This window comes from Solanum pennellii, chromosome 1 (genome assembly GCF_001406875.1).
Source record: "Solanum pennellii chromosome 1, SPENNV200".
Lineage (NCBI taxonomy): Eukaryota > Viridiplantae > Streptophyta > Magnoliopsida > Solanales > Solanaceae > Solanum > Solanum pennellii.
Genome location: NC_028637.1, coordinates 89,664,011 through 89,675,508, shown reverse-complemented (window position 1 = coordinate 89,675,508; position 11,498 = coordinate 89,664,011). Strand labels below are relative to the sequence as shown.

Below are 11,498 nucleotides of genomic sequence, written 5' to 3'. Positions count from 1 at the left end.
AAGTTTGTATTCCTTGAAGCAATAAAGTAGTATTACATTGGAAAACAGGGAAATTGTTGTAAAATCACGAAATAATATCTCTTAATGTCTTATGTTACAAGTTGTATACATAATTATTAAATTATAGAAAAAGAATGATCTACCATATACATCAGTATGTACAACATTATTGCCTTCCATTGGTATACATTATTGATGCAAGAATAGTTGAGGCTTCTATAATTCTTTCTCACCAGCCAACAACTTCATTGCAGTATCCACCAGTGAGTGGATTGTCACGCCGTGTCGATTCATTCCAACTGTTCCTGAGAAAACATTAAAGCTCTCTAGCTCTGATGTTGTTTCTATGATGTACTCGAGCTCCATCTCCATTCCCAGATTTTCCAACACTTGAATGTTTGTTCTTTTATCCCTCATCATCCAGATTGACAACTCTATGACAAACCTCCTAATTCTTGGAACTTTTATAGATGGATGCTGATGCTTCTTAAGAATCTCAACAAGTTTTGCAGCCAGTTCAGCTTCTTGAATTTTCGCGCTCTGGAACATGATGATTGATTCTTCTGGTGTTATAAACTTGAATATATGCGCGCCTAGTCCCATCATTACTTCTTGTAACTTGTGTTCCTCTGTCATGATTGCTTTGAGTACCTGAAATGGTTATAAGTTTATGTTTGTTTGTGGTTTGAGAAATTCGATAAAGTAGGAACTGAATGAATAAATTTTTGTGGTACTTACAGTTGGTCCTGCAGAAGCAAGTTCCCTCAATTCTTCAGTGTAACCTTCTCCACTGTAGACGCACAAGTATCTCAGGATTCTTGCTGCATTTATTCGAAGCAATGGAACTTCCAATGCTTCGACAAGCTTTCCAGTAACCTTCAGTTTCAATATCCTATGGCAGTTGTTCTTGCTTTCAAGTGCTAGCATAGCTAGTGCTTCTCCTGCTGCAGTTCTTACATGACCATGATTGTTTGACATGGCCTCCTTGAGGAAGATATTGCTCAACTCCTTAAGGATTCCACCGGTGCCTCCAATTCTCTCTGTTGCATCTTCCTCCAGTCCCAAACTTTTCAATATCTCTATTCCCAAATGTTGTAAAGTAGGGTGTCTCTCTCCATATCTTAATAAGTCCCTGATATTGCTAATGGTGAAGACTATTTCTGAAATTTCTTTTCTTAGCTCCTTACCTGTGGCGCCTGCTGTGCTTGCCAGCATCTTCACGACCTGGAGTGACCGTTTTAGTGTCAATATTTGTGTTGGCGTGGCTGATTCCTCTGTTAGTAATCTCTCTCCTGCTTGTGTGAACTCAATGATTTTGGGCAGAAGACCTCTAGTATTGCCAATCTTCCCACAGTTATCGTGGTCGCGAGCAAGTTTCTTCAGAATGAGCAGCCCCAAATGATTGAATGTCCAAAATCCATAGTTCTCATTGTCAAAGATGATCCTCTTTTCACAGATTTCATCACTGGCTCCAATTGGCATCCTGCTGATTTGAAGAAGTGAAGATATGGACTCCATAGCACCAGGTATCCCCGCAACACGAAGAGAATTTTGCTTTTTACCAGTAATCTTCGATATGATCTCTGCTGCTGATAGCCTCAACTCTTCTTCTTGGATGTCTTTCCAATTCAACATCTCAACCAACCTCTCCATTACTACTATGTCTGTTCCTATCTTCTGAAGGGTGTCGTAACAATATCGTGGACTCGTAGCAAATTTTCTTAGGATTTGAGCACCAATAAGCTGTTCATCTGGTGAGCTAGAAGCTAGGAGTTCCATAGCAAATGAAACCATGTCCATCTTAAGACCATCAAATATGCTCCCATTAACACATCTTGAATAAGCATCATAAAAGAACCTCCTAACACAAGTCATACCTGATGGCCCCAATTCACATTCTTTGTTCACCTCCTCCAATAGTCTACAAAAGTTGATCTTCCATTCCCAATATGCTTTTTCCAAGAGAAAAAGCAATGCCTCCGTGAACGCGAGGGAGTAGAATATAAGTAGAGCACTTTTCCTGTTCCTCTTATCGGTATCTCCTTTGGCCACTTCACCAAAGTTTCTCAAAACAAGCTTCATCAACGAAAGCACCAAACATGCTGTTGCAGATAATATTTGAAGCCAGTACAGCATCTTACTAACATTTCTTGCTATGAACATCCATCGCGCATATGGTAGCAGAGGAACCTCTGAACTAGTCCACATTCGTGTTGACACCCTCCGCTTATCCCATTTCCCACGAGCCGTCTGTTGTGAGTTCCTTCCGACTTCCCTACTGTTTGCCTTTGTAACATCAGAAAAAGGCTTGAAAACTGCTTTTGCAGCCTTGACAATGCTCCTTGTACTTGATTTAATGGCGCGAAAACTACTGATCCCCACATCAGCAATAGACCATGTTGCTTGATGCTGCCACTCAAGCTCATGACTCCTGCTAAAGATTCTTGTTCCTTCAATCAACAGAATAGTTGTTATGACCCAAAAGTCTGTCGTATCTAAAGTGATCGCGAAGCCACCAAGAAGCACAACTGTTGCCCATATGAATCCAAGTGTGCCTAGTCCAGTTGCTGCTTTTTCAAGCACTGCTAGCCTTAGAGCAAAAAGAGTAATCTTTTTCTCCGGTGCACGAACCACTCCCCTTTTTGGAGAAACAGAATTTGATGTACTGCTATTCTTTGTCTCAATTGTACTATGAGGTTCAAAGATAGTAGGAACACCACTTTCTGTTAAACTTAACATCCCATTTATCTCTAAATGAACACTTGCTTCACTCTCTATTGATGATCTACGATCCATTTTTCGATCTCTTTTATCGTGTTGTTGTGTTCATAGAAAAAAAAATAGTTTGAAAATATATATAGGGAAAGAGGGGAAAGTGAGCTTAGAGTACACGTTTAAGTTGTGGAAAGACAAACGTTAAGTTGTGTTTCTTTCCGCTATTATTTCAAGGAAAGTTAGTTTATAAGTTTCTGCTGCTTAAGTTTGTTTGTTTTGGCTGCCCTGCTTTTAAGTTTGCCAACATGCTTTCCCACTTCTCGTCGAAAAATTATACTACTTGTAAAAACTCTCAAAACGAAATTCATGAACGATAGAATATTTTGGAAGTTGGTCGGTCAAGATATATAGGCACTTCTCCCTCCACCCGAAAAATTCAAAAATAGTCGATTTTGAAAAGGAATTACTATTTTTGAGTTTTACTTGTGAAATTTGAAACTCCACAATTTCAACTTCATTCGTTCTTTCTTCGACCTAATTAATATCTCAGGAAAATCAATATATAAGGTGAAAGTTACTTCCTCCGTCCGGAATTATTTGTCATGTTGCACTTTTCAAAAGTCAATTTGACTAATTTTCAAAGTTAAATCTATATCACATTAATTCGATATTTAAACAAACAAAATTAGATATTCTAAAACTATATGAAAAGTACTATAAATTGCAATATTTTGCATATTAATATGATGAAAAAATACATCTTAAAATGCTAGTCAAAGTTTATATAGCTTGACTCTTAAAATAGAAACTATGACAAACATTACCGGACGGAGGGAGTACTAAAACTCCAATAATGGTTACAAATAATAGATATCCCATTGGTTTTACTCTAATTTATTTGTCTTTGTTTCTATTTTAGTCCGTTTAACTTTTTAATAACTATTAAGTTTCGACTTTTCATATGTCATGTATAAGACCACAAAGATTAAAGGATATTTTGATACATTTACATATCTTTAGTACAAGACCACAAATTTAAAAAGTTTTCTTTTTTTTTAAAAAAAAATTCTTAAATTTAATGTCAAGTAAAAAATGAGACCAATAAATTGAAACGAGGGATTAAAAAGAATAATTGACTAAAAGGCAAAAATAGCAGGAGTTGCTAAAAAGTAAAATTAGAAAGCAACCTCAACCTTTCCCCCTAATTTTGGCTAAAGTAGTTTCCCCTCTATGTATAAAAAAAAAATAAAAATTTCTTGCTCCTTTTTTACCAGATTTTTCTTTATCAGAAGGTTTTTCTTGTGGAGGGAGACTTTACAGATATGACAGTGATCGGAGCTCATATTAAAAATCTAACTAAATTCAAATTACGTCCGACAGGATTCATTTGGAAATTATGCTTCTGAGATATAGTAAAAAGTTATTTATAGTGAATTAAAAAGTAGCTTGAGCCTGCTATGATGATGTGGCATGTGTAACTTTCTTGGAGAACAAGCTATTGTAAGATAAGAATTAAATTTGTTAGCGATTCATTGATGATATCATTGTTTTAAAGTATGTTTGGTGTATTGAGTTTTTATTATGTAAAGGAAAGATCAAACTATTTTACCTCTATCATATCCAATCTTATCTTGTATTTGACAAGAAGTTATTTCCACGACTTAAACTCACTAATTATATTCGTGAAAAGAATATTTAAAACACAGTATACTCTTAAAAACAAATAGACATGATATAGATTTATATATTCCACTTATTGTTAATGTATTTACCCAATTGGACATAAAAACAATTAACTTAATTGGATTCTATTTTAGGTTATTTCTATGATAAATTGAGCATATTTGACTAATTAATTATGTGATTATTAGTGAAGATCACTTAGATATGATCATAATGTACAAAACAGGCAAATGAGCTGGTCTTCTGCCTTGCAAGACTGGACAATACAAGAAGAAGAAGTCTAGCTTATGTGTCAAATTAAAGTCTTATAATTAATGAGTCACTTTTTAGTTTATCAAAACCAATTATATTACGTATTTAAATAGGGAAAAAATTATGCGGATAAGCAAATTTATACTATTTAATTATTTATCATAGCAATAGTTTGTTATAATTACCATTCGCGACTAACATTATACATTAATTACGTGGACTGACTTCGAGTTTGTATAATTAGTCATGTTTGTATATGTATAATTCGCCAGGATATACAAATAAATATGTATAATATACAATTTTTTAGCCTATATACATATACAATTCACTTCTCTCTCACTCTCTGCCCTCTCTCGCTTGCCTCTCTCCTTCCTCTCTCAATCTCGCTCGCCTCTCTCCTCCCTCTCCCTATCTCGCTTGCCATTTATACAAATGTATATGTATAATATACAGTTATATACAATTATATAGATATACAATTCACCTCTCTCCCACTCTCTGCCCTCTCTCGCTCGCCTCTCTCGATATCGCTCACCTCTCTCCTATCTCTCCCAGTCTCGCTCGACTCTCACCTCCCTTTCCCAATCTCTCTTGCCATATATACAATTACATATGTATAATATACAATTATCTAACCAATATACATATACAATTCACCTTTCTCCCACTCTTTTCCCTATCTCTCTCGCCTCTCTCCTCTCTCTCCCAGTCTCGCTCGCCTCTCTCCTCCAAATAACACATAGCTACAAATTGTAATTATAAAACTATGGCTATAGAGAGTAATTAATTATTTTTAAGTGGCTATATGCGAAAGTTTCCCATTTAAATACATGGAAAAGAAAAAGAGATTCGAAAGTTGTTTTTTCTTTATGTCCAACGAAAGAAATAATAAAAAATTTACATTTGTCAACGGAGCGTGTAGTGATTGAAAACTCGAAATGTTACAATTTAAAATTATAGTGTCACGAGTTTGAATTTCAGTAATTTTTTGGTTGTTATTACGTACATATATAGACGTGGGGGGGTGGTTATAATGCAAAAAAAAGGCTTAGAAGATAAGTGAATTATTCTACTTGATGGCTGCAGTTTCCATTTGTTATACATATTACTTGTCGTCTAATAAACAAATGTATTATTTCTGTTTAATTTGGTCATTAGAATTAGTTGCTTGTCCACTTCAACAACATCCAATAATTATAATTTTTCAAATATAAGCAAAAACATAAACATGATCTGGACATTACTATGTAACTCAATTGTGTGGATGTATTGTTGTTTATCCATTGAATAGTATCATAGTTAATTTAATTAAATATTTAATTAGAAGTAGTATGATAAAATCTAACATAATTGATGGAGGATATTAGTGGCAATGGAGAGGCGTGGATGTGGGGCGATGTGGTTTCAAGTCCTAATAGGTTTTCGCTTGAGCTTTCACCGAGCTGATACTTTTAAAAGAGGGAAAAGGATAAATTAATATGTCTCCAAACTATCGTAAATGGTATACAAATACTCTCTGTCATACTTTTGGGACATTAGTGTCTCTGTCATCCATAAACTAGAGCATATATTTACTCTTCACTCTAACGAAAGACTAAATGGAGACGCATGCCGCAATATAATCCGCCAATCCAATATTTAATAAATGTCGATTGATTCGTAAGATTATGACACGTGTTTGTCCGTTAGCATAAAGAGTATATATGCTCTAGTTTTTTGACAGCAGGGGCGTCAATGTCTCAAAAGTATGACAGAGAGAATCTACATACTATTTACGATAGTTCGAACATTATATTTGTCATTTTTCCCTTTAAAAAATTACAAATTAATTTATGCAACTACAATTAATAATATGGTAGATGTTTGGATTTAGAAATTTTTCTAACACTTTAACCTTTATCAAAAATATCAAATACTAGAGATGTTCATGTTAGCTAATGGTGGTGTTGTAGATAATAGTTAGTGGTCATTCTGCTGACAGGAGTAGTTAATGGTGGTAGTGATTGGTGTTGGCGGCTAATAATTATGGTGGATAAAAAAGTGATAGGTGGTGATAATGAATGATAACGATGGTTGACGATAAATAATAGTAAATAATAATAATGATTGTTGGTAAATATTAGTGAAGATTGTGATAATAATAGTTAGTGATTGTGAGATATAAATACTAACGAAAATCATCATATTTATATTAAGAAAGTTGTGTAATATCATTTGTTCCGTCATTTGCACAAGCATTACATTTATTTGAATGTTAATTACTATTATTTTCAATGATTTTAATATATTTGTTGTTTGATGTGATACACTCGTTAAATATATGTACACCAAATTAGTTAGATAATAGTGCATAAGCCAATATAAAACACCAATTTGGTAAATATTTAATTTAGAAGATGTTTTCATTTCGTCTAATTGCTTGTACTTATTTAAAAGAATATAATATGCATTCGTCAAATATATGCGTTTTAATTATTTTTTTATTTTTTTATTAAATAAGAAGTTAAGAATCATAAGCACATCTAGATTATTTTTATTTTGAGTCTCTTCTAATATGACTGAAATTGAAAAATATATCAAATTCCCTCTGAACTTGGCACGAAAACTCGCTTTAGTACTTAAACTACGCAGGTGTTTTATATACCCCCCTTAACATGTTTGACGTGAATTATTTTCAACCTTCTGAGCTCCAGCTTCCTGCGTGTGTTGATACAGCTTTGTAGGGCGCGTAATTCATCTTTTAGCATTTTTTAAAAATAAAATTTGACCCTCCAACGGTAATATCCGACCCATTACATACTTGAATGTAAATCTTCTCTCTTGTAGAACCCTAATTTCCTCTTCTCCTCACCAATCCAATCATCCAAAAATGGTGACCTAATTCATGCTTTTTTTCTTTATTTTTCTCAAATCTTAGCTCTTCAAACCTCAAATCTTAGCTCTTCAAACCTAAAAGTTGAATCTTTGAAGGAATAATTGTTCTTAAAAATGTAAGCTTCAAACCTATTCTTGTTTATCTATTATTTTGATTTTTATTTCGTTCCTTTTTCTTATATTCTGGTTTTTTCCAAAATTCTTGTTACTTCTTGCACAAAATAATAGCACACAATGCAATGAATTAACTTGACAAATCTTTGTATGGAAGAAGATGATTATACTACGAAGAAAAAAGTTTATTGTAATCATGGACTTGTGGTGCGTTTGAAAACATCTTGGTCTTCCAATAACCCCGGAAGAAGATATTAGTCATGTCCTTATTACGCGGTAAACATCATTTTTGTTTATTTTATTTTAGCCGATTAAGAATTTGATTACTAATTCCTTCATCCTTTTTCATTATTGAAGAGTCCTAGATCTTTCAACTTTTGGTGTTGTAAGGATAAAGAGAATATTGATTCGAGATCGAAATTTGTGATTCCTAAACTAATACAGAAATTGGGTGAGCTTGAGAATATAGTAGAATCATCTCAAACCTCTGCCACTGCATTTGATTGGTTGAGGATAATGAAGAAGTTGACAAACCGGGAGATTTCAAACAAGATGATGATTGTCTAGGTATGAAATTAAAAATGTTGCAAGAAGAGGTTGAGAAGATGAAAGTAATGCAGAATAGATGGAGAAGAACATGGCAGAATGTGCTCTTTTTTGTTGTAGCTTGTTGTTGTGTTATGGTAATAGCTATAAGCTATTGTTTCTGGGTGATGTATAAGAAGAAAGGTTCAACGAAGTTACCTTATGCTCTTGATGTAGTGAGATCAATGTTGGAGTAGTGTAGCACTGTTTACGTTGTAATAAATTAGGTGCAAGACTCTTTTGTAATGAACTATGTGTTCTTCTTATTCTGTTAATGCAATTTGTTGATTTATGTATTTCGTTTGTGTTTTATTTACAATTGCATTGACATTATTGCAGTCACAACTGCATAATTGTATACGTAAAAGTAATGCAAATCTGGTTGCACAATTATTTCAAAAAGAGACAACTAAAATAACAAACTAATGCAGCAATCACAGTTGCATAATTGTTTCAAACATAGATAAAACTAACGCAGTCACAGCTGCAACATAATTGTTTCAAAAACAAAATAGATCAAACTAATGCAGTCACAACTGCATAATTGTTCTAAAAACAAATAAAATATCAATCTAAAGCAGTCACAATTGTATAATTGTTTCAAAAATAGCTCAAATATCAAACTAAAACAGTCTCCATATCAAACATCATCTGCATTAGACGTTGTTCTCCTTTTGTTTTCTCTCATCTCTTGAAGACCTTGTTGAGTTACAACATCCTTTCCTTTCCATTTTAAGCCTAATCTTGGTTTATGATGCCCAAGATTTCAGTCACTATTGAAGAGTTCATAGGCATTCCAGGCTACATTCACAACATAAACATTGTCTTAAATGCTTCATAAGTTACAATTGAAAAAGGTGTAAATATTTAAGACAACTTACATTGTGGATTGTAAAACCACTCTGTATATGTGAAATCCCCATTCCAACCATTCTTGGCCTCTTCACTCCTCTAGTAGCACCAGGAACATCTGTATCAGTAGCAGCTACACCAATTCCTCTTCCTCTTCCCCTTCGAGCTACACTAGTTGCAGTTCCTCTTCCTCTTCCAGCTACACCAGTTTCAGTTCCTCTACCCCTTCCAGTAAGACCAAAACCATTGACAGCACCACCAATCCCTGTTTCATTAACAGATCCAGTTTGTATCCTCTTCCCCTTCCAGTTCCACCTAAACCAGTTTCAGTTCCTCTTCCCCTTCTAGTAGCACTAGCCTATAACATAAGTTGATTAACAAAAATATTAGATTGATAAAGATGTAAAATAACAACTACATAAATTACTATAAACAATACCTGTTTTGTAGAACCTCTTGGTCGACCTCTTCCTTTCTTTGTGCTTGATTGTGATTCAGTTGGTGTTGTAGAAGAGCCAACACTTGACCTAGTTGAACTAGTATTTGTTCCTCTCCCATTTCCCTTTCCTCTGCTTGCATTAGCTTGATTATTCAAATGACAACCCCTGTTATTATGACACTTTGTATGACAAAGACTGCAGGTCATCTCAACACCTCTCTTGGGCAATTTTCCTATTTTATTTTCATTCTGCTCCTTTGTCCTACACTTTCTAGGCCTTCCTGGTAGTATTTTGATAACAGGTGGTAATACAGAAGGGTTGGTCGATTGTTGCCACATTTTCATGTTAGTAACTGGTTGAATGTAATGAATATAGACCTTGAGATAAGTCTCTTTGCTATACCAATGTGCAACACAGTTAATGGGCTCCAATTTTCTAAAATGAAGTGCAGCTATTGCATCATAAAAAGGTATTCCTCTTAGCATCCAAAATCTACAAGTACATGTTTGTGTTCCTAGATTCACAATAAATGTATTACCAGTTGTCTTTAACCTCAAAACCATATTCACCATTCCATTCAAGGTTACATTGCATCGACTTTGATGTGTTCTCTGTTAATACCTTTAAGGCCATTGGAGGTATGTCTGTTATCCAAGTATCGCTGAACTCTCTCAATTGTCCTATTCTTCTCATCACTTTGACTCTTATTTCTTCAAGCATTGTGATGTTAGTTTTGTGTCTTGCCCCTAAAATCCATGAATTAAAGCTTTCAGCCATGTTGTTGTCAACACTATCACAACAGCTAAAAAACTTAAAGTATAATTTTGATCACCTTTCTATATTGTAGTACAATAGGTTATCAACTATTCCAGTACCTAACTTCTCCATATGATCCAAATTTCTTTTCAGTTCTTGTTCATATGTAGATTTGGCACATCTCCAAAAATAATTTCTTCTTTCAATGCCTTTTCAATTGATAGACTAGTTGGCTAGAACATGTCTTGCACACATTTTTTTTAGCATTTGGCAGAAGTTCTTGAATAGCTTTGTCAAGACCCTTTAACAACATTTAGAATATCATGAGATCTAACTTAATGAATAAATGAAAAAGAAGATAGACAAATAAATGAAAAAGAAAATAAATGAATAATGAGAAGGAAAATAAAAATACTTTCTGCATATCAGTAATGGTTGTCAATTTTGTTCCATGTCCTAGCTCAAGATCATGTCATACAATCTTGATAAACCATTTCCAAGTGAATGTGTTTTCCACCTCAACAACTGCCCATGCTAGTGGTAGCATTAGGTTGTTCCCATCCTTACAAACAACCACAAGTGATTGACCTCTAGAAACACCTTTCAAGAAGCAACCATCAAATCCTATACGTCTCCTAGCTCCAGCTTTAAATATTTTCTTTAAAGCATCAAAACATATGTAAAATGATTGAAACATTTTTCTGCCACCTTCAAAAGTTTCTTCACTAAGTCTCACCACACATGTGCTGCCTGGATTAGTCCTTAAGAGCTCATCTCTATAATCTAAATTCTTTTAAACTCCTCCACATGATCACCCATAATTTGTTGCAACACAATGTTTCTTGCTTTCCTTGCTACAGTCCTCCCTACATACACATTCAATTCTTTCTTCACTAAAATTTGAAACTGAAAAACTCTAATGCCAGGCTCAGAAATAATTTTGTCTTTGTACCTTTCTGCTAAGTACTTTGAATTCACCAATTTATTTCTGGTTGTGCCATTGCATTTATGTACTGGATTGTAATTCTTCCCCACAAAATCTCCTGTTCTTGAATCAATACTTCCAAACAACAACCGTGGACAACCAGCTGTACACTTTACCCTCACCCTAGTTGCATCATTAACATATTTATCTAATTCAACATGTTCTTGAACTGCATATCTAGTAATAGCTTCTCTAAACTGCTTAACACTTTTAAAAGCGAGACCATTCTCCCAAACTAT

General features: G+C 34.2%; 1 protein-coding gene and 1 pseudogene across 1 annotated transcript; both read right to left on the bottom strand.

Moving 5' to 3' along the window:
- Positions 1 to 53: 53 nt before the first annotated feature.
- LOC107029774 lies at positions 54 to 2,844 on the bottom strand. The gene is made up of 2 exons (XM_015231253.2): positions 739 to 2,844; positions 54 to 651 (listed from the first exon to the last, which is right to left on the bottom strand). The coding sequence occupies exons 1-2, from the start codon at positions 2,794 to 2,796 to the stop codon at positions 217 to 219; spliced, it is 2,493 nt and encodes an 830-aa protein (XP_015086739.1). The 5' UTR covers positions 2,797 to 2,844; the 3' UTR covers positions 54 to 216.
- Positions 2,845 to 8,704: 5,860 nt separating this feature from the next.
- LOC107024733 lies at positions 8,705 to 9,636 on the bottom strand (annotated as a pseudogene).
- Positions 9,637 to 11,498: the final 1,862 nt, after the last annotated feature.

What these genes read in the sequence shown, in the direction of transcription:
- LOC107029774 (XM_015231253.2), bottom strand. Translation starts at nt 2,796, where the DNA reads ATGGATCGTAGATCATCAATAGAGAGTGAAGCAAGTGTTCATTTAGAG. An exon ending in TTGCTTCTGCAGGACCAACT is followed by an intron (nt 652 to 738) that starts GTAAGTACCACA and finishes TAACCATTTCAG; the next exon opens with GTACTCAAAGCAATCATGAC.